The 22706-nt window shown below is 47.8% G+C and overlaps 2 protein-coding genes across 2 annotated transcripts; one reads left to right on the top strand and one right to left on the bottom strand.

The window, feature by feature from the left end:
* The first annotated feature begins 286 nt into the window (after window positions 1–286).
* Window positions 287–9448, top strand: FSCN3 (fascin actin-bundling protein 3). The gene is made up of 7 exons (XM_003921021.3): window positions 287–609; window positions 1671–2367; window positions 2690–2808; window positions 5489–5648; window positions 6409–6579; window positions 6916–7121; window positions 8926–9448. Exons 1-6 carry the CDS (start codon window positions 466–468, stop codon window positions 7119–7121), a joined length of 1497 nt encoding a protein of 498 aa, XP_003921070.1. The 5' UTR covers window positions 287–465; the 3' UTR covers window positions 8926–9448.
* A 4103-nt stretch (window positions 9449–13551) lies between these two features.
* Window positions 13552–20912, bottom strand: PAX4 (paired box 4). Its single transcript, XM_074378823.1, has 10 exons — window positions 20790–20912; window positions 20272–20487; window positions 19868–19943; window positions 19122–19247; window positions 18815–18897; window positions 18382–18451; window positions 17381–17436; window positions 16967–17108; window positions 16514–16640; window positions 13552–13780 (listed from the first exon to the last, which is right to left on the bottom strand). The coding sequence occupies exons 1-10, from the start codon at window positions 20907–20909 to the stop codon at window positions 13552–13554; spliced, it is 1245 nt and encodes a 414-aa protein (XP_074234924.1). The 5' UTR covers window positions 20910–20912.
* Between the last annotated feature and the right edge of the window lie 1794 nt (window positions 20913–22706).

The following is a 22706-nucleotide window of genomic DNA, read 5'->3' as shown; positions in this document are numbered from 1 at the left end:
ACTTAATAAAATACTTGAGCTGCAAGGGAGCCAGGCAGAACCCACTTCCTTGGGAGGAAAGAGGTTGATTTCTATCCTGTTACCAGAATGAGAAACAGAGGTGAAGAAAGGGAGGGACTTGCCTAAATTCACAGGTTGAAGTTCCAGATCCTGGTCTCAGCTCAGCCTAGCTTGGTACCCAGAGGGGAATAGGAAAACAAACACCATAGGCTCTGGACCCATCTTGTCTAGGCCATGGATTAATGCTGCTGAGCAAGGGTCCTTTCCCCACTGCAGTGGGATAAGAGGCTGCTCTCACAGTCACAATGCTGCCGGGTCACAGAGGTGTTGGGCCCCAGGCCAGCCTCTGCTGGGAAGTTCCCTCTGGGAACATCTGGTGGGTACTACAGGCCCTATGGCCTGTGGAACCTCACTTCAAGGGGGAAGGCTGGGCCAGACAGAGTCATCACCTGTGGTGTCGGCCCCATGGATGAGGTGGAGTGGATACACAGACATCCCAAGACTGAGGACCTAAGGGTTGGGCTCATCAGCTGGGCAGGAACCTACCTCACCTTTGAGGCATGCAAGAATACAGTCACTGCAACCGCGAAGAGTTTGGGCAGAAGACAGGTGACAAAGCAAACGTGTACTGGAACCAGTTTTCTGAGTGGTGTGTGTGTGTGTGTGTGTGTGTGTGTGTGTGTGCACTTGCTTGTATATGAAAGCAAGTTGTACACTCAACCTAATCACTTTCCTAGGCTCTGCCATTGCCAGGCCTGAGACTTTTCTACTCCAGGCTTTTGTTCACAGACCCCATTGCCCCATCTCCTACCTCTCAACTTATTCCACAAGGTGAAGCATCAGCCCTGGCCTTGCTGCCTTGTCCTGCTCTTACTGTCCCCTGTTCCGCATCTCAGCATAGGGTACTGTGTCATAAAGAGGAGAAGTGGAGAGCCCAGGGTGGAAAGCAGAATTGTGGGCATCCAGAGGAAGTTGGAGCAGTGGAGCTACTGCAAAGCCTGTGTTTCTCTTCTGGTTGTGGCTTGAGAATGAGGAACTCCAGAAGCCCTAGCAGTGTTGGTCTTCATTTTAGAGAGGAATGTAGGCACCTCTGGGATGGGTGCCAGAGTGAGGCAGGGGCGAAGTTCTTCCTGTTATAACAAAGTTGATCACGGCTGAACCAGACAATAGCATCTGAACTGCTCATGCTCCCATCTTCATCCCTGGAGCCACGGCCTGCCTATAAGAGCTTTTGCTCCTGTCTTGCCATGCTAGGGAGGCAATCTTTGGGGGTGGAGATATTGGCTAAGTGTGCTCTCTGCGGTCAACAGTGAGGAAGAAAAAAGAAGCCTTAAACCAAAGCATTTCTTTAAAAATCAGGTATTGAACAGTGGGATTAAGAAGGGAGAGAGGTTTACCTTCTGTCAGCTGAAGGAAGTGGACATCTAGAACTTCTTTTTGGATCTTGCCGTCTCTCTGCAGAGGTGGAAGGGCTCAGAGATCTTTTGATCAGGAGAGAGTGGGAAAGTGGAAGAGCTGACAGCAAGGAGACACCAGGGCTGATGTGGAAAGGGGAGGTGGGTGGTGCTGATGAAGGTGCTGGGGTGGTGCCAGCCATGACTGTTGCAGGGCTCCTGGGTCTGGTATCTTGGTGATACTGATTTCCCTCTTTTCCCTCCTGATGTGTCCAGACCTGGGAGATCCTGGTGAGCAATGAGCATGAGACACAGGCCGTGGTACGACTAAAGAGTGTGCAGGGCCTCTACCTGCTGTGTGAGTGTGATGGCACTGTGTGTTATGGCCGCCCAAGGACCAGCCACCATGGGTGCTTCCTGCTGCGTTTCCACCGGAACAGCAAGTGGACTCTCCAGTGCCTCATCTCTGGTCGTTATCTGGAGTCCAATGGCAAGGATGTGTTTTGCACTTCCCGGGTCCTCTCAGCTTACCACATGTGGACCCCCCGACCAGCCCTCCATGTCCACGTGATCCTCTACAGCCCCATCCACCGCTGCTATGCCCGGGCCGACCCCACTATGGGCCGTATCTGGGTGGACGCAGCAGTTCCCTGCCTGGAGGAATGTGGCTTCCTGTTGCATTTCCGAGATGGATGCTACCACCTGGAGACCTCTACACACCACTTCTTGTCCCATGTAGACCGGCTGTTCTCCCAACCCTCATCACAGACAGCTTTTCACATGCAAGTGCGGCCTGGAGGATTTGTGGCACTGTGCGATGGAGAAGGAGGCATGTTATATCCACAGGGCACGCATCTGCTCTTGGGCCTGGGCTGCAACCCTGTGAGGGGTGAGGAGTGGTTCATCCTACAGCACTGCCCAGTCTGGGTCAGCCTCAGGTCAAAGACTCGGCGGTTCATCTCAGTCGTCTACGGCAAGTGCTGGGCCCAACACAGCGGTGGAGGGAGGAAGGAGTGGCTGCTGAAAAGAGGAAAATGTGTTTGGGATCAGCAAGGATTTTTGAATCTGCTAATAAGGAGGATCTTGGAGTCCCAAGTGGATCTTTTGTGCCATCGATTAGGACAGAAAAGCATGGGTATGGGATTTAGGAGAAAGTGCCCTGGGTCTTCTCCAGACCTGCCATGGTCCAACAGAAAGTGATCAAGGTTGAGGAGGGAAAGAACCCCGGCCATAAAGCATGGATGAGGGGCTGAGACTGAGGGTGAAGCTTTTACTGACATGCGCTTCCTCTGCAGATGATGAGGTGTGTGCCGCTTCTGAGCGCTTAACTCCAATGTCCTTGTTCCAGTTTGAATGTGACAGTGAGAGCTCCGCTGTGCAACTTCGTTCAGCCAATGGCTACTACCTAGCCCAGGTGAGACCTTAGCTTTCTGAGCAAAAGAAACCTTAAGCTCTGAGCTCTCCCTCCCGATACCTCCTCCTCCTTTTTCTTCTTACTTATTTTATTTATTTATTTATTTATTTATTTATTTATTTATTTATTTATTTTGAGATGGAGTCTCACTCTGTTGCCAGCGTGGAGTGCAGTGCTACGATCTCGGCTCACTGCAACCTCCACCTCCCAGGTTCAAGTGATTCTTCTGTCTCAGCCTCCTCAGCAGCTGGGACTAGAGGGGAGCACTACCATGCCCAGCTAATTTTTGTATTTTTAGTAGAGATGGGGTTTCACCAGATTGGCCAGGCTGGTCTCAAACTCCTGACCTGGCGATCCTCCCGACTCGGCCTCCCAAAGTACTGGAATTATAGGCATGAACCACTGCACCCAGCCCTTCTCCTTTTTCAAGGCAAATGACTAGAGGATGATGTGGGCTGTGGAGGCATTTATCGATAAACATTCATTTTCACCCAGTGGGGCCTCTTTTTTGCTTGTTTTTGGGTTTTTTTTTTTTTTTTTTTTTTTTTTTTTTTTTTTTTTTTTTTTTGAGATGGAGTCTTACTCTGTCACTCAGGCTGGAATACAGTGGTGTGATCTCAGCTCGCTGTAACCTCTGCCTCCTGGGTTTGAGTGATTCTCCTGCCTCAGCCTTCTGAGTAGCTGGGACTGCCAGCGCCCACCACCACGCCCAGCTGATTTTTGTATTTTTAGTAGAGACGAGGTTTCACCATATTGGCCAGGCTAGTCTCGAACTCCTGACCCTGTGATCCACCCGCATCAGCCTCCCAAAGTGCTGGGATTACAGGTGTGAGCCACTGCGCCCAGCCATGGGGCCTCTTTTTTGAAAAAAATAAAAAGCAACTTTATTAAGGTATAATTTGAATGTATGTAAATTATATAATACACATATGTATAAATTATGTATATTATATATATTTTATAAATAAAATGCACCCATTAAGTATAAAATTCAGTAGGTTTTGACAAGTGTATCCATCCATGCAACCATGCCATAAGCGTATCACAAGTGAGAGAATATTTCCAACACTGAAAAATTCCCTCTTGCTTCTTTGCTGTCAGTTCCCCTCCACCCCTGCGCTCCCTCTCCTGGCTACCACTGATCTGTGTTCTGTCTCTGTGAATTAGATTTGCCTACCTACCTTAGCATGTCTGATAAATGGAAACATACAATATGTATGGTATATATGTTTCTTTTGCTTGGCACAATGTTTTTAAGATTCATCCATAGTGTTCATGTATCAGGAGTTCATTCCTTTTTATTGCCGAGTAGTATTCTGTAATGCTGCTCATAAACATGATTTGTTTAATCTAGTCACTTGTTGATGAACACTTGCGTTGTTTCCAGTCTGGGCTGTTAGGAATACAGTTGCTATAAGCATTCATGTACAGGTCTTTTTGTGAACTTATATTTTCATTTATCTTGGGTAAATACGGTAGGAGTGGAATTACTAGATTGTATGATAGATATGTGCTTAACTTTATAAGAAAATGTCAGTTTTCTAAAGTGACTGTACTATTTTACATTCTTTTCAATAATGTATGAGGGCTCTAAGAATTTCATATTCTCACCAACGGTAAAGCTGGCTATTGGATTATCTATCTTTTGTATTTTAGCCACTCCATCTGATATATAATTTATGGATTTAATTCACATTTACATTATACTTAGTAATGTTTAGAATCTTGTTTTTTGTTGTTTTTTTTTTTCTTCTTCGAGATGGAGTCTCACTCTGTTGCCCAAGCTGGAGTGCAATGGCATAATCTTGACTCACCACAACCTCTGCCTTCTGGGTTCAAGCAATTCTCCTGCCTCAGCCTCCCGAGTAGTGGGGACTACAAGCATGTGCCACCATGCCTGGCTAATTTTTTTGTATTTTTAGTAGAGACAGGGTTTCACTATGTTGGCCAGGCTGGTCTTGAACTCCTCACCTTGTGATCTACCCGCCTAAGCCCCCCAAAGTCCTGGGATTACAAGTGTGAGCCACAGTGGCCATTTTTGTGTGCTCATTCGCCATTTGTACATCTCTGTTCAGATCATTTGCCATTTGTTATTGGGTTGTTTGTCTTATTAATGCGTTGTAAGAGTTCTTTATGTGTTCTAAATTCAAATCCTTTGCCAAACATATGTATTGCAAAAGTTTTCTCCCAGCCTGGGGCGTGCTTTTTTATATGTTGAATGGGTCTTTTGAGAAGAAAGTTTTTAATTTTAGTGAAGTTCAGTTCGTCCATTTTTAAAATGGTTACTGTTTTTCTTGTCCCAATAAATCATTGCCTATTCCAAAGTTGCAAAGAACTTCTCTTATGTTTTCTTCTACATCTTTCATAGTTTAGCTTTCACTTTTATGTCTGTGATCTACTTCAAAATGATTTTGAAGTCGAGGCTGAGGTTTATTTCTCTCCTTATGATATTCTAGCCTAGTTTTTATGCTGTGCCCTGGGATACAGCACGGACTGGGGGAAGGAGGAGAGCTGAGGCCACAGAACATTTTCCAAAAAGGTTCTGAAGGCATCGACTCTGGGAGCATGAAAAGGGCTGGTGGGTGGGATGTGGGAAGAGGCTCTAGGAATAAAACTGGTGGGAAGAAAACTGAGATTGTCAGTCCTTACTCTTCATCTCTCTTCCTGACATGCTTTCCAGAGGCGCCACAGGGCAGTGATGGCTGATGGGCACCCCCTGGAGTCTGACACCTTCTTCCAAATGCACTGGAACTGTGGCAGGATCATCCTGCAGTCCTGCAGTGGGCGATTCCTGGGCATTGCAGCCAACGGTCTGCTGATGGCCAATTCCACCCTTCCAGGTGGGTGGAGCAGCCTTCCTGCCAGATGATTCCAAGTCAGGGAGACTTTTAGAGGGAGGTGGAATATGATTGTTAAAAAGAACACTGGAGGCCGGGCGCAGTGGCTCATGCCTGTAATCCCAGCACTTTGGGAGGCCAAGGCAGACAGATCATGAAGTCAGGAGTTCTAGGCCAGCCTAACCAACATGATGAAACCACGCCTCTACTAAAAATAAAAAATTTAGCCAGGGATGGAGGTGTGCACCTGTAATCCCAGCTACTCAGGAGGCTGAGGCAGGAGAGTCGCTTAAACCTGGGAGGCAGAGGTTGCAGTGAGCCATGATTGCACCACTGCACTCCAGCCTGGGCGACAGAGTGAAACTCCATCTCAACAACAACAACAACAACAACAAAGAGCACTGGAGTCGGGGTCAGAAGATTTGGGTCTGTACTCGCTCAATCACTGAATTTTTGTCATCTCTTGAGCAAAGCATCTCCATGGACATTTCATTGTCTATAACTCTGCAGTCTCACAGAGTTGCCATGAGGATTAAACACATCAACACACCTCAAAAGAAGGAAGAATATTAAAGGTTCTTGGGTTTCACATGTGCTAGGTACTCTCACAAACATTTCACAAGCACCATAAGACCTGACATGTAAGTGTTCATTCAGTGTTAAAATACTGACCACACCCATCTGCAGTTAGTGTCCCTTGCTCCTACTTCACTTGGGAAAACAGAGGCAGCCCAACCAGATAACTCATTCCCATTTCTTTCAGGCCCAAATGAGGAATTTGGGATTTTATTTGCCAACCGCCCCTTTCTTGTATTGCGAGGTCGTTATGGTTATGTGGGTTCCTCATCAGGCCGTGACCTCATACAGTGCAACCAGGATCAGCCCGACCGCATTCACCTACTACCCTGCCGACAGGGTATCTACCACTTCCAGGGTGAGTGGCTCCTCTTCCCCACCTGAGGGTTCGCAGTCTAGCCCCTGACTTAGCCCCAGCTCAGACTTCAGGGCCTGCCACTCAGGGCCTGCTCATTATAAAAGGAGAAACAGGACTTCAGTCTGTTTTCACACTTCAGAGTCCCAGAGTGGGTTGGCAGAACAGACCAGTGGAATCCTACTGGCCCTCTTGCATTTCCATAGAAGGACCTGCCAATGCAGGCAGGATGGGGCAGCCAGGGGAGGGTGGCATGCCTCCAAGAAGCCCCTCCCAGGCCAGGTTGACTGGAGGACTCGCCTATGAATGGCCTACCAACCTGAGCTCTTCCCTCTCCAGCACATGGAGGATCCTTCTGGTCAATAACACCCTTTGGCACCTTTCGTCCTTGGGGCAAGTTTGCCCTCAACTTCTGTATAGAGCTTCAGGGGAGCAACTTACTCACTGTACTGGCCCCCAATGGTTTCTACATGCGAGCTGACCAAAGCGGCACGCTGTTGGCAGACAGCGAAGACATTACCAAAGAGTGTATCTGGGAATTTTAGGTAAGGGAGAGAAAGAGGTAAGGGGCTAGGGGAGCAGAAGCCAAGGGGCAAGAGGAGAAGGGAGGTGGGTGGGGGAGCATATGATGGGAAGACCAGAATGCACTCCCAGGCTGACTTCTGTCCCATGATTTGATCAACTCCAGACATTTATTCCAAATCTGTGCCATTCCTTGAGAGCTTATAAACCTGGGCTTGCTAGAGAGGGGAGATGGTTTTCCACTGCTATGCCACAGTGACACGTGGGCTTGCAAGCAAGCCTGGAGGGGACAGGGTGAGGTGTTCTTGTACATCTCTCTCTCCATTAAGATGCGGAATTTCACCCTTTTTTCTTTTTCTTTTTCTTTTCTTTTTTTTTCTTTTTTTCTTTTTTGAGACAGAGTCTCACTCTGTCACCCAGGCTGGAGTGCTGTGGCACGATCTTGGCTCACTGCAACCTCTTCTTCCAGGGTTCAAGCAATTCTCCTGCCTCAGTCTCCCGAGTAGCTTGGGTTACAGGCATGCTCCACCATGCCTGGCTAATTTTTTGCATTTTTAGTAGAAATGGGATTTCACCATTTTGGCCGTGGTGGTCTTGAACTCCTGACCTCAAGTGATCTGCCTGCCTTGGCCTCCCAAAGTGCTGGGATTACAGGCGTGAGCCACCATGCCTGACCATTTCACCCTATTTTTAAGGCAAATGAATGACTTTGATAATGTGTGTAGGTGAAGAAAAAGATGTGTTTTCTATCCTATCCACTTTCTATCCCTACCTCTTGGACCCCTGGGGCTCTTGAATATTTGTTTCCAGCCCTGATCCCTCTCCTGACCTCTAATGTCACATCTCTCCAACCTCCTGATAGACAGTCGACTTGACTTCTGTCCTGCCATTTCCTCAAAATTAGCATAGCTGATATCAGCCTGCTCACCTTCCCTTCCTAAGGCCATCCTGTTTTCCTGCATTCCCCAGGGCCATCGTGGGCGTTCCTTCCTCCCAAATGCCCAGGCTCAAGACTTCAGCACCATCTCTCCACCCTTTCTTTTACTTTCTTCATCAAATCCTGCAAATTCCTGGGCTCTTCTTTAACAGTGCCTCTTGCCTGCTTGCTCCTTCTTAATTATCATTGGCCCCCACTTGGTCCCAGGCTTTTCTCCAGAAGCACTGCTTCTAGGGCTCTCCTAAAGCATTTCCTGGGGCCAGATCCATCTATCCAATCTCATCTCAATGTCCAATCTTATCTCCACACTGTTTACTTTTGTAACATGTACCCATCATTCCCTGTTCACACTCTTCGAGGCACCTCGTTTCTCTTAGTCCTGTCCCTTCCTAATGGACCTCACTTTCCTGGCTTACTGTGCAGAGCGCTTTCATCACACAGAACTGGAATCAAGAGCTATTAAGATTCTTTCTGTAAGTTAACTTCACCACGTCCAGCTAATTTTTGTATTTTTAGTGGCGATGGGATTTCACCAAGTTGGCCAGGATGATCTTGATATCTTGACCTCATGATCCGCCAGCCTCGGCCTCCCAAAGTGGAGGCTGAGGCAGGAGAATCGCTTGAACCTGGAGGGCAGAGGTTGCAGTGAGCCAAGATCATGCCACTGCACTCCAGCCTAGTGACAGTAAGCGAGACTCTGTTTTGTTTTTTTTTAAAAAAAAAGAAAGAAAGAACTTCACATATGTCTAGGGTGGATCCCTCATCAAGAAAGGGATAAATCACTTTATTCTCTTTTCTCCCACAGGATCTTACCAAGTATTCTAAAAACCAGAGATCAGCAAATGACTGACTTGATTGCTGACCATTTATATTTCCCCTTTCCTCTCCAGGTCAATGGGATGTCACCTACCAAAATCCAAATCCTCCAGGAAAAACGACTACACTAAACGGAACAGGAACCCCAGAGTCAAGATCGAAGAGAAGAATGTCTGTTACAACTTTTCCTACCCAGTTTAGCAAAACACCTGTTTTATGCAACAATACATCACAACAGGCCACCCCCAACATCCTTGTGTGCTGCTGACTCAGTATAGAGTAGGGGTCTGGATGAGGGTGAAAATAGAGGCTCCAGGCTGCCCTACGTTCTATCCAGGAGAGACCAAATGGCAAGCAGCTCTTCCACTGATCCTCCCCTATCCCTGTCCAGAACCACTAGACTTTTTCCAGTGACCCTATTAGGAGCCAACATTGCCCTGAAGGGTTTAGAATCCAGTTATAACGTTAAATATCTTTTTGATTTAGAAAGAAGGAAAGATTGTTAATCCTGTGGGCACAGGATAATGTTAATAACACCTTATGCCCTTATAGGCCACTTTACCTCCTCCTACCACGACTTACCCAACTTTCCCACCCATCATTACCTTTGATCCAGTGAAGTGGGCACTTCCTCCACCACTGCTTACCTTTTTTTTTTTTTTGAGACAGACTCTCTGTCACTCAGGCTGGAGTGCAGTGGCGTGATCTAGATCCACAGCAGTCTCCACCTCTCATATTCAAGCAATTCTCCTGCATCACCCTCCCAAGTACCTGGGATTACAGGCACCTGCCACCACGCCCAGCTAAATTTTTTTTTTTTTTTTTTGTATTTTAGTAGAGATGGGGCTTTGCCATGTTGGCCAGCCTGGTCTCAAACTCCTGACCTCAGGTAATCCACCTGCCTCAGCCTCCCACAGTGCTGGGATTACGGGCGTGAGCCACTGCGCCTGGCCGATTTCTTACCTTTTACAGACAGCGAAAGTGATTTGCCCAAGGTCTTATGATAATCACAACACAGCTAGGCTTCTGACTCAAATCTGACTCTAATGTCACCATTCTTTCAATCAAAGCAGTTTCCAAAATGTCTGTCATTCTTGCACTGTCTTTGTGATTTTGACCTTTATCTACCTACCATCTGCCCTATTAATATTTTTATTGACATAGACTCTTAAATACATTTATTTAGAAAGGAATATTTTTATCGCTATCATAAAATGGAAAACCAGAATCACTTACCATAAGTGGAAAATGACTATAACAATAAATACAGGTATATCTCACAGGTATTGTGGATTCGGTTCCAGATCACTGTGACAAAGCAAATATGGCAATAAAACAAGTCACACAAATTTTTTGGTTTCCCCAGACATATAAAAATTATTCTTACACTATACTGTAGTCTATTAAGTATGCAATAGCATTATGTCTTTAAAACAATATGCATACCTTAATTTCAAAATACTTTATTGCTAAAATTTGCTAATGATCGGCCAGCCATGGTGGCTCACACCTGTAATCCCAGCACTTTGGGAGGCCAAGGCTGGAGGATCACTTGAGGTAAGCAGCTCAAAACCAGCCTGGCCAACATGGTTGAAACCCTGTACCTACTGAAAATACAAAAACATTAGCTGGGTGTGGTGGCAGATGCCTGTCATTCCAACTACTCTGGAGGCTGAGACAAGAGAATCGCTGGAACTGGGAGGCAGAGGTTGCAGTGAGCTGAAATTGTACCACTGTACTCCAACCTGGGCAAAAGAGCAAGATACCATCTCAAAAAAAAATGCTAATGATCATTTGAACCTGCAGTGAGTCATGCTCTTTTTGCTGGTGGGTTTCCTTCATGAACTTTTCTTCTACATCCACTATTTGCTAATAACTGTTTGGCATAAGAGGCTTCACTTTCCACCTGTCTCAGCTCTCAACAGGTCTTCCTCCCTAAGCTTCATCATTTCTAGCTTTTGCTTTAAGGTGAGAGACGTGTGGCTGTCCTTTCTTGAACGCTAAGAGAGAATTGTAGAGTTCATTGGCCTAATTTCAATATTGTGTGTCTCAGGGAATAGGGAAGCCTGAGGAGAGAGAGAGAGAAGTGGGAAGGGCCAGTCAGTAGAGCAGTCAGAACACACATCACATTTATCAATTAAGTTCACCATCTTATTTTTATTTTATTTTATTTTGTTTGAGACAGAGTCTTGCTCTGTCACCCAGATTGGAGTACAGTGGCACAAACTCAGCTCGCTGCAACCTCTGGATTCAAGGGATTCTCCTGCCTGAACCTCCCAAGCAGCTGGAATTACAGGCACACACCACCACACCCAGCTAATTTTTTTGTATTTTTAGTAGAGATGGGGTTTCACCATGTTGGCCAGGTTGGTCTCGAACTCATGACCTCAAGTGATCCACCTGCCTCAGCCTCCCAAAGTGGTAGGATTACAGACGTGAGCCACCGAGCCCGGCCAAGTTCATTTATCTTATATGGACATGAGTTGTGGCACCCCAAAACGATTACAATAGTAACACCAAAGATCATTAATCACAGATTACCATACCAGATAATAACAATGAAAAAGTTTGAAATATTGGAAGAATTACCAAATTACCAAAATGTGACAGGGAGACACAAAGCAAGCATGTGCTGTTAGAAAAATGGTACCAATGGACTTGCCACAAACTTTCAATTTGTTTTTTTAAAAAGCAGTATTTGTGAAATGCACTAAAGCAAAGTCAAAGTGCACTAAAAAGAGGTGCACCTATGTAATGAAAATAAAGTGATAATATTAAATCCTAGTCAAACTTTTCTTTTCTTCCCTGCCCAAGACTCAAAGCCTGCAGTTCCTTTCCCTTTGCTAATAAAGGATATGAACAATTTTCTTTTTTTCTTTCTTTCTTTCTTTTTTTTTTTTTTAGACAGAGTCTTGCTTGCTCTGCCACCCAGGCTGGATTGCTGTGGCACAATCTGAGCTCACTACAAACTTCGCCTCCTGAGTTCAAGCAATTCTCCTGCTTCAGCATCCCGAGTAGCTGGGACCACAGGCACCTGCCACCACGTCCAGCTAATTTTTGTATTTTTAGTAGAGACGGGGTTTCACCATGTTGGCCAGGCTGGTCTCAAACTCCTGACCTAAGTGATCTGCCTGCCTTGGCCTCCCAAAGTGCCGGGATTATAAGTGTGAGCCACCACACCAGGCCAACAGCTGTTAAAGAGGCATCAAAGACTAGGACAAAAATGAAACTTTCTCCTTGTTAGAACCAGAATTGAAAGGGAGTTGAAAAGGGAATAATTTTCTCACTTCGGACTCAGTATTATTTGAAGCAGCATCCCAACGCCTCCTAAAGTGTTCTTCAATACCAACAGTGCTGCCTACTTCCCACTTTGGAAAATTTGCCCCATACCATAATGAATGTCTGATTTTTAAATCTGTTGACAAGAGAAGGCCGAAACTGGAATGTGAGAGAGATTCAGTTTGGATAGAGGAAAACGACTTCATTTTTTGTAAGTATATCACCCCTCAAGACATATAAAAGATTTTTTTAAAATTTCAGTCCAGTAATAGATCAGTCAAATGACAAGTGAGACTACTGGAGAGCAGGGCATCTCCTTTCCTAGAAAGTATTAGGAATATGCACCTGCTGGGTGCAGTGGCTCATGCCTGTAATCCTTGGGAGACCAAGGCAGCAGGATCACTTGAGCCCAGGAGTTTGAGACCAGCCTGGGCAACATAGTGAGACCTCATCTCTACTAAAAATACAAAAAAATTAGCTGGGCATGCTGGTATGCACCTGTAGTTCTAGCTACTTGGGAGGCTGAGGCAGAAGGATTGCTTGTGCCCAGAGGTCGAGGCTGCAGTGAGCTGAGCTTGTACCACTGCACTCCAACCTGGGCAACAGAGAAATAACCTGTTTAAAAAAAAAAAGATAGGCCACATATGTGCAGTGGGGTACACTCTTCAGAGAGATAGGACCTTGGAGGTCATTTAATGCAGCATCTCTTCCTCAGCATTCTAATCCCCACAACTACCTGCAGGAGATGTGTTTCAAGACTTTGGGCAGATACCTGAAACCACAGATAGTACCATATCATACATATACTCTTTTTTCCTATACATACACATCTAGGATAAAGTTTAATTTATAAAATTAAGCACAGTAAGAAGTAAACAATAATAATAACAAAATAGAACAATTATGATAAATGAAATTATCAGTACTCTTGCACTTAGGGGCTATTTTATTTTAATAAGTAAAATAAGGGTAACATGAACATAAGCACTACAATGCCATGGTAGTTATCTGATAATCAAGACTGCTACTGGCTAGTGAGCAGGTAACACAGACAGTATGAAGATACAAGATGTCTCAAGCTACTCAGAGTGACATGCAATTTAAAATCAATGAGTTGCTTATTTCTGGAATTTTTCATTTAATATTTTCAGATTGTAGTTAATGACAAGTAACTGAAACCCAAAAAACAAAACCGTGGATGGGGTGGAAATACTGCACACATTCAGATGCATGAGCATGCATGCGTGCATGCATGCACACACATACACACACACACACACACAATCTTGTGCCACGTTCCCCACGTGACCAACTGTCACAGAATCCTTGAGGTGTCACTGTTCTGTCTGGAAACCTCTGTGGCTGGTGGTGCCTTTGCCTGAGTTTTGCTCATTCCACCCACTCGACCAGGTAGGCTGCACTCAGCTTGTGCTACTGGCCTGGATCCCACAGCTGCCAAGAGCAAGCCAGGAGTGGAGCAGCGGGGGGAGAGGTGTGTGAACAAGCTGGGGGTCTAGCCACTGTTCACAATCAGGTATGCCAGCTGTGGCGGGGCAGGCACTCCAGGTGTTGACAGGCCACGGCTCTGTGCAAGGCTGCAGCAGGACCACAAGGGGCTTCCACTGCAGGCACTGGGGAATGCAGTGGTGCCTGGGAGCGTGGAGATGCCAGGAATCACAGGGCCCCAAAGAGAATGTCACAGCCATGGCTCAAGGAGCCCCTAGGTCTGGACTCCCTGAAGGATCACAACTCTTCTTTCTTTCTCATCACCCACAACGTGGTGAGTGGAGGGTTTGTTTCATTTCTGTTTGTGTTACAGTTCTTTCATTCCTGCCATTTGGTGGATCTAGAGTTTTTGCCCCATGTCCAGGAAGAATGAGCTATGCGGACAACTTGGGGGTGAGCAAGGCAGAGAGGAGCTTCATTGAGCAAAAGAACAGCTCTCAGGAGACTGGAAGTAGGTAGCCTCTTTCTGCTGGCAGGCCATTCCAACTAGTTGAGGAAACCTGAAGTGGGTAACTCCTTCCTGTAGCTGGTAGTCCCGATGTCTCTGTGACTCTGGCTGAGTCCTGGGGTTTTTATGAGCTCAGAAGGGAAGAGTGTGTGCTGACAGGTCCATAGGTGGCCATGGGCAGGCCTGGAAAAAGCACCATCCCACTGACCAAAGGGTCATCAATGAAGTCCTCACTCTGGGAGTCTTCCTTCACCCAGAACTGGCAGCCTGGCCCCCAGGCTTCAGGCTGTTCGTGGCTTAAAGGTGGGGTTTCACTGGGAACTTGCCACTTTCCACCCAGGAACCTGTCTGCCTCCCACTATCAACATGCTATTCATGGCACCCAGGCTGTTTGTGCTGAGGGGTGCCTGCAGGCCCACACCAAGATGCCCTCAGTCCTCTCCCCATGGCCTTTCTCCTGCACTCATTGGCACCCAAAGTCTGGAGGGGGCCAAGGTGGTAGTAGGGCTGGTGTGTCAGTGCCACCCAGAGCACACACACACCTAGCCAGGTTGCATAGCATCCTGGCGCAGCCACAGCTTTGCTCCACACCACAGTGGACTCCAGAAGCAGGGAGAAGCTAGGGAGTGGGAGCAGGCACTTCTGAATCTGCAGGGCAAGGGCTTCCTGGGGCCCTGAGAGTGCAGGGATGACTAGGTCTGGAGCCACAGCTGGGTAGCTGCAGCTGTGTCCAAGAGCACCGGGCTCCCACCCCGCCAACTCGGTTGGGGGCGTGGCTCGTGCCTGTTCCAGTTCCTGCTGTCCCTGTGGAGCACATAACCCCACTGTGCCTCCCCTTGTGCAGCCAGCATCTTCACAGCAGCTGCTCCAGATGAGCTGCCACTACTAACACAACCATGAGACCTCAGCTGAGACAGCTCCTTCGGTGGCCTATGTTAGTCCTGTCATTGAAGTGAATGCTTGTTCTTAATCTTCACTGTGCAGATTGTCACCCCATAAAACCTCACCTATTTCCCAGGACCGTTCTGCCCAGCAGGGCCTCCAGCTTGAAAGTAGAGAAGGCAAGGCAGGGGCAGGATGTGCTCTATTACCCTTGAAATTTCATTCTAGAGCTGTGCAGTCCCATCGTTCTGCAATGACTGAAATGCTCTATAGTCCTTACAAGCCACATGTGACTATTGGGCATTTGAAATGTGGCTAGTGTGAGTGAGGAACTGCATTGTTCTTCTACTTTTTTTAAAAAATGTGAATTACATTCAAATAGCCACATGCAGTTGGTGGCTACTTATTAAACAGCACAGCACAGTATTTGATAACAAAGAGACCTCTTGAAGGACATCGTCTGGATCAGTACCTATCCCAGATAGGCGTAAACAAACCCCGCCACCAGCACTGCACCATCATCCATCCCCTGCCTTTGAAAAGGGAAAGAATTTGGAAGGATGAGCCTGTCCTCCTTTCTGAATATCCCCTTCTTCACCTGCTTTCTCCCATATTCTTCCCTTTCTCCACATCCTAAGACTTCTCAGGAAAAGCCTAGACCTTTATTTGAAGGGACAGAATTGGGAATATTTAGAACTTACTGCCAAAAGAACTAAGTAAACATGCCCCTGGAGCATGTATAAATAAAGCACTTACATATGGAAAGCAGAATATGAAAAATGGCACTTCACTCTGTTTGCTGCCATGACAAAAATATATATGCAATTAGGGAATGAATGTCTATTTTCTTAGATTAAGGAATTACAGTAAATTTTCTTAGATGAAGAAATGATATTGTGATTATGTAAGACAAGTTTCTTATTTTGGGGGATGCATGCTAGAAGACTTAGGAATAAAATGCCATGATGTAATATCTGTGTGTGTGTGTATGTATGCACACACATGTGCATACATGTAGGCATATGAGCACTTAAACACCAAGATAGATACATGTATAATACACAGAGATACATAGATAAGATAAATTGATGCATTGATGCATAGATAAGTACATCGTTTAGATACATATATTGGCTACATACATACATACACGCATAGATTAGATGGTAGAAACATAGATGTAAATAGATGATAGGGCAAACTGTCTATAATTGTTAAATACAAGAGTGGGCAAGGGGTGCTCACAGGGGAAACATGATGAATGATGGAACTACTGCTAATAAAAACTTTTTATTACTGCTGAGTGGAGGCCTCTTAAGGCCAGTGTGAGAAGTGGGTGGGTGTCGCTTCACCAGCCCCTCCAATCAGGTGACGTGCTGGAGAGGCAGCAAGGCGGGGCCAGACAAGGTGCGCACAGGAGGGAGCGATCACAGGAAGGAGGAAGGAGCCATAGTCTGCATGGGCAGGACGGTAAGGACAATGGGCAGGATGGTATTAGATCCTCCCTAGGCCATCTCCTTCCCACTCCTGCCTCATTCCAAGCTTACAGTAGTGGGCAGCCAGGCCAGAGCAGGGCCTGAGAGCCATCAACACTGGCCAGGGGCCAGTGGGAGGAAGAACAAGGAAGGCAAAGCAGTCCCGAGTCCAGGGAATTCGGCTGTGGGGGCAGGTGGCCTGCAGGGACAGAGAGGAAACTTAGGTTTATTGCGCTCACCCCACCTCTCAAAGTCACTGAGGGAGAGAGGCTGAGACATCAGTTTCTAACCCTGCATATACACACTTGAATCCCAGTCTCACACCCTTTACCTGCTATGGCTGTCAGTGATACCATAGACTCAGGGGTTACTAGTCTCCTTAAGTTTGTGGGCTATGCAAAGAATGAGGAAAGCTGTATCGAGTTTCCTTTGATGACCCCCACTGGAGATCCATGCCCTCTTGGAGGTTGAGTCAGCTGGCTCTCCCCATGTCCTGCAGTACTGAGGCTTGGCCTGAATTCTTACCCCAGCAGGGCTTGAGACAGGATTTAGGTGGGGTGTCACTCAGACACCTGTCTGGTGCTGTTGCCCAGCACAGCTGATAGCAGGAGGGACCCAGTGGTTCCAGGGCAGGCAGGGCTGCTGTGGGCACACTGCCAGGGGACTGCTAAAAAAAAAAAAAAGCAAGAGAAGAACCTTAGCTGCCACTGATGCCTCCCGTTTAGAATGCCGGGACTCCAGGGCTGCCTGACACCCAGGTTGTATCCTGCTCAACTCCAGAGAGCACCATTCACATAGTAGACTTTGGGGATAGTACTTTCTTGACATGGACACTGTGGGGTCCTGAGGAGCCAGAGATCCTGGCTCAGGCCAGAAATGGGAGAAGTCATAAGCCCTTCAGTATTTCCAGGGCACAGACTCCTCTCTCTTCTCGATTACCTGTGCAGAGATGATTCCTGGGGCAACACTTGGCACAGTCAGCCCCTGGGAAACACCTGTAAAATGAGAGTGAACCCAGAAGGAGGAATTGGGGTTGGGTGCAGGAGGAACATGGTGAGAAGCAGGAAGGTTAAATGCAAGGAGGATCTAGGAAAGTCAGCAACTCCTGGCTGGGGTGGGAGGAGATGGATATTTTAACCCAAAACTGCCCTCTTCCCCAAGACAGGTCCTTGGGAAACTGGAGAAGAATGATTACATTCCAGTGATGGTACTGGGGACAGTGCAGCCTTAAGAGCAGGGACTGTGTGTGCCCAGCATCTAGCACAGGGTCTGGCACTTGGGAGATGCTGAGTAAATGTTGGATGGATGGGTGGGTGGATGCATAGATGAATGGAAAAATAGATGGATGGATGCATGGGTGGGTGGATGGATTCATGGATGCATGGGCAGATACATGGATGAATGGGTGAATGGATGGATAAATGGATAGGTAGATAGGTGGGTGGCTGGGTGACTGGATGGCTGAATAAATGGATTCATGGGTGGATGGATGGATGAAGGGAAGGATGCATGGATAGATTGGTGGATAAATGGGTAGCTGGGTGGGTGAGTGGATGGATGAATGGATGCATAGATGGACAGATGGATGGATTGGATGGATGGATGGATGGATGGATGGACGGATGGATGGATGGATGGATAGATGGATGGATGGATAGGTGAGTGGGTGACTGGCTGGCTGGAGGGAGGAATGGATGACTGGCTGGCTGGCTGGCTGGCTGGATGGATGGATGGATAGACGGATGGATGGATGGATAAATGGATAGATGGATAGAGGATAAATGGATGGATGGAGGGTAAGTGGGTGGGTAGGTGGGTGACTGGATGGATGGATTGATTGATTGATACATGGGTAGATGGATAAATGGATGGATGAATGGAGGATGGATGGATGGATGGATGGATGGGCAGGCAAATGGATGATGGTACAGAGCAATTACCTGGAAGCTGCATTTCCCACTTGAGCTTCTCTTGTCGGCGCCATTTGGCTCTTCTGTTGGAAAACCAGACCTGAGCAAGGACAGGGACAATGCAACTGGTTGTACTTTATGATGTCTGGCACCTGCTGATCTCACCACATGTTCCTTCCTAGCCTGAACTCACAATGTTGACCCTTCCTTGGGCCTGACATCCTTCCTCCCTGCCCTAGCTTTTGCTCTCTGGCCCCTTCCTCAACTCAAAGGTTTTGGTTGGGGAAGAGAGGAGAGCAGTCAGCAGAAGGTGAACAAGGAGGGTCTCATCTCTGATTTTTGCTCCGAACAAGTTTGCGTCCACCTTCTCACCTCCCCTCTCCACCCCATTGGAACCCAAAACCCTGCCGGCATAGACTCTTCCTCCTTGTGGTTTGTGTACAGTGTTGCAGAGCTCACTCACCCTCACTGTGTCCTCAGGCAGAGAGGTGGCAGCAGCCAGCTTTCCACGGGCCACTGAATCAGGATACTGCCCACGTTGGAACTCTGCGGAGATAGAGGCTCACACAGTAAGGGCACCAGGAGAGGAGCAAGGCAGGGATCTCCCCTCAGGCAACACTCCCCACCTGCTACAACCCGAAACTACCTTCCTCCTCAAGGCAGGGCCACTCACAGCTTGTACCTCTCAGCCTTTGCCCACAGGCCTCAGGGCCACTGTCCCCGTGTGACACCGAGGACTCTCTGACCCTCCATCTCCCCCAGCCCAGCACCTTTCTCCAATGCCTCTGCTTGGCCTGGGGAGAAGATAGTCCGATTCCGGTGGCTGGTCCCTGGGTGGGGACCCCGGGGAGTCTCAGAGCCACTATGGGGAGTGGGGAGAGCGGGAGCTGAAACAACTAAAAAAAAGACAACAGTTTGTTGTGGTTTGTGATGGTGATTCCTCTGGTCAGATGGGGTCCCTGAGTCCCTGGAGCTGCAGCCAGGAGACACCATGAGTGGAAGGGCAGAGCCAAGATGCTAGGGCTTTCACAGTTACTTGGAGGTCACTGCAGGGTCACCTGGTGGAAAGGGTGCTCAATACCACAGTGGGGTGCATGCTTAATGTGCAAGGGTTTGGGGGGATCAGCAGCAGGCTTGGTCCAGGTGTGTGTGATCCCAATGAACATGAATGATGCTCTAAGAAGCTATGCACGGGGCAGAGGGAGGGTATGAGACCCAGTCCTGCCTCTTCTTCAATAGATCCTGTGAACCCAGGGGCTAGGGAATCTGGGTTCTGTTCCAGGAACTGCCATCAGCTAGCTGGTGACCTTGAGTAAGTTACTTCACTTTTCTGGACCTCAATTTTCTTCTGTAAGGAGAGAATAAGACTCCCTGCCCAGTCCTCCTTATTGGGTCGTTGAGGTGAACCGAGAAAGAACGAGACAGGGCTTTGAGAAAGCCCTTTTAAGAAACGGCTATAAAATGCTGGGCATTTGATTCTGATTAGCCCCGGAGACTAACTAACTCCAAGACCCACCTGGTGACCTGAACTGTGCCCACGGTAGTCCCTGGTTCTCCTGTAGTGCCCGCAGGACTCGGTTGATGGAGGAGACCTGGGAGTGTCGGAGTGTTGAGTGGAGAGATGGTGCTCAGACCCCGTTTGCACCCTGAGGACATTCCTCTTAATATCCTTTCTCCCCTTCTGTCTCCACCCACACATTGTTCCCAAGAGCAGCCTCCTCTCTCCCTCTATGCTTTCTTATGCTTTCTCCTTCCACTTCTCTTATTACCACCACTTTTCAAAGGAAAAACTTAAGGGTCAGAAGAGCCCAGGAGTCCCGTCACCAGCCTGGGATGCCCACATTGCCAAATAAGAAATGCTCTTTGTCTCCCCAGAAAGCCTGTTTTCCAGCCTCAGTGTGGGGAGGGAAGCATACTTACACTGGGAGTCTTGTCCTGGGTACAAAGCCCTTCAGCACAAAGCTGGCGTTGGATCTCCCAGGCAAAGAGGGCCGGACACTCACCCTTCAGCTGGGCAATTCGAGCCACTACTGGGGGTGTAGCCAGCCGTGGCTTGCTTCCCCCAATGCCCTTGGGCTCCAAGACACCTGTGCGGTAGTAACGCCCTAGGATCTTGCTCACACAGCCGTTAGATACCTGAGGCAGATGAGAAGCAGGGACAGGTGAGGCATAATGGGCAGAAGGAGGGAGAGGGTCCCTGAGACAAGAGGAGGCTACAAGACAAAGCCAAGACTTACTGGACCAGACCATGGAGTTGGGAGTCCAGCCTCACCTTTGAGGGCCCGAAGCTCCCCTTTTCAACCTCCAAGAGGTTGAAAAGAGCGACCCAAGTCCCAAAAGCCCTCCAAGCTTGCAACAGCACCAGGCTCTTGCTTTCAGAGGAGCCCCTTCTCCCTGCTTCCTGTCCCTATCACTGTGTGAAGGTGCTGGCTCATTACCTTCAGGCTCCGTGAGATGTCACAGGGTCGCATTCCACTGACTGCCAGCCGCACAATCTGCTGCCGGGTATCCAGAGGCAGGGGCCGGCCATTCACAAAGAGCCCCCCGAGCTGGTTCATGCTACTGATCCCTGGGCATGAGACAGAGGTATCCACACACCACCTCTCCCACTGCCCTGCCCCGCTGCGGAAAGGATTACTCAGGCCCCTCCAGCTTGGCTTCCCACCACAGAGAACGTCCTCTCCCGGGAGACCGCATTCTTGCTGCCCTCAGGCAATCAACATAAGTTGCTTTCTTAGGGAGATAGCTCACGGGTGAGTCTTTGTTCCTTGCCTGTACCTGCTGACTCTCCTGATCTAAAGAAAGCAGGACAGGGCAGGAAGGGAGGGACTGGAAAAAGCTTCCCCAGAACACCGGCCAATGGCAGATGAAAAGGTTGATGGACATAAAGCCCTGAGGATTCCCCTGTCTCTCTTGTCCTCCCTGTCTTCCCACTTCCTCCAGACTCCTCACCGTCCTGCTGCATGCTCCAGGCTGACGCTCTTCGCAGAAGGATGAGCCACCGCTGGGAAGCCTGGCAAGGCAAGTTTCTTCTCCTTTTCCAGCTTGGGGCCCAGGTCTGCAATAAAGGGGTGGGTTGGGGGTTACTTGGGTGAGGTCTTTTGCTTGAAATGGTCTTGGGAGGTAGCGTCTTGTGATAGAAGATCAGGTTTCTAAAATTTGCCTGTGGGTTGGCTAAAATTAGAAAATTTGAATTTCTTTTATTTAAACGTTTATGTGATAAAAACGAAAACACTGCAGGTTGGCTGGAGACTGGATCTTTCTTCAAGTCCTAACAAGGGGCTGTGAGGATTGGAAGGATTCTCATTTCCCACACATTCATTACAAAAGGTTGGGGTGGTAGAAAGCGATGATGCTTTCAAATGCTCAAGCTTTCCCTTTTGCAAATGGGCAGCTGTTGTCTCCAACTGCTCCTAAGCCTTCTCAGTCCTGGATGACACACCTGAGCCAAAGATCCTGGGGTCCCCAAGTTCAGGGGTCCTCCTTCACTATTAGACAGTCTCGGTTGGGCTCTCCAAATTGCCAACCAAATGCTGCACTTCAAAAGGGCTTGCTCCTATGTTTTTTATACTCTCCGGGAAGCTCTGGGGAAACTGGGGCTCAGCTCTACCCCCCAGGCACTGAGGCTCTGGTCCTACACACTGGGCGTAGAGACGAACACACCTGAAGTGCCAGCTTCTCCTAAGAGGCACATTCTTAGCATCTCTAACCTGCTGGGGTTGTTCATCCCTATTAACTCTGAAGAGTTCTAGATCTCACAGTGAAGCTTCAATGTCAGAGACCACCTTTCTGGTATCAGATACTCATTCATTCAACTAATCCCTTTATCAAAGGCATATTGAAGGGAGGGGATCAGAAGCAGGCGAGGACTGTCTGCTGACCAACACAGAAACCATCATGAGCCCAAGAGAGTCTCTGAGCAGCAAGGGACACAGGTTCACAGGCCACCATACCTCTCCTACTTTCATCAGTAATCAATGAGAGATGAAGATGCCTCCTTTCATGCCTGGTAAAGCTGGAGGTCACCCCAAGGAACAGCTTATGCACAGAACTTTCTTGTAATAAGCATGCCATCTTGGCTCAGTTAATTCATCTGCAGTTATATGCTGAATAAGATATTAAGCATGAGCACATTGCTGGTTGTTCAGAATGAAGGCAGTAAACAGAAAAGGGTAAAGTCTTTGTTTTCCAGCGGATTACAGACCATCTGTAAAAAGGAGACTAGCACTAGTGAAACAAAGAATTACAAAGAGTTTGGAATCCAGAGTCTAATTATTAAGTTCAATAGCTAAATTGGCTTTTACTCACTTTTTTCTAGGTAGGTAGAGGCACAGACCCCTTCAAATCTTCATCTT

This window comes from Saimiri boliviensis, chromosome 10, assembly GCF_048565385.1.
Source record: "Saimiri boliviensis isolate mSaiBol1 chromosome 10, mSaiBol1.pri, whole genome shotgun sequence".
NCBI classification, from domain to species: domain Eukaryota; kingdom Metazoa; phylum Chordata; class Mammalia; order Primates; family Cebidae; genus Saimiri; species Saimiri boliviensis.
The sequence above is the reverse complement of the archived record's forward strand: the minus strand, read 5'-3'. Positions and strand labels throughout refer to the sequence as shown.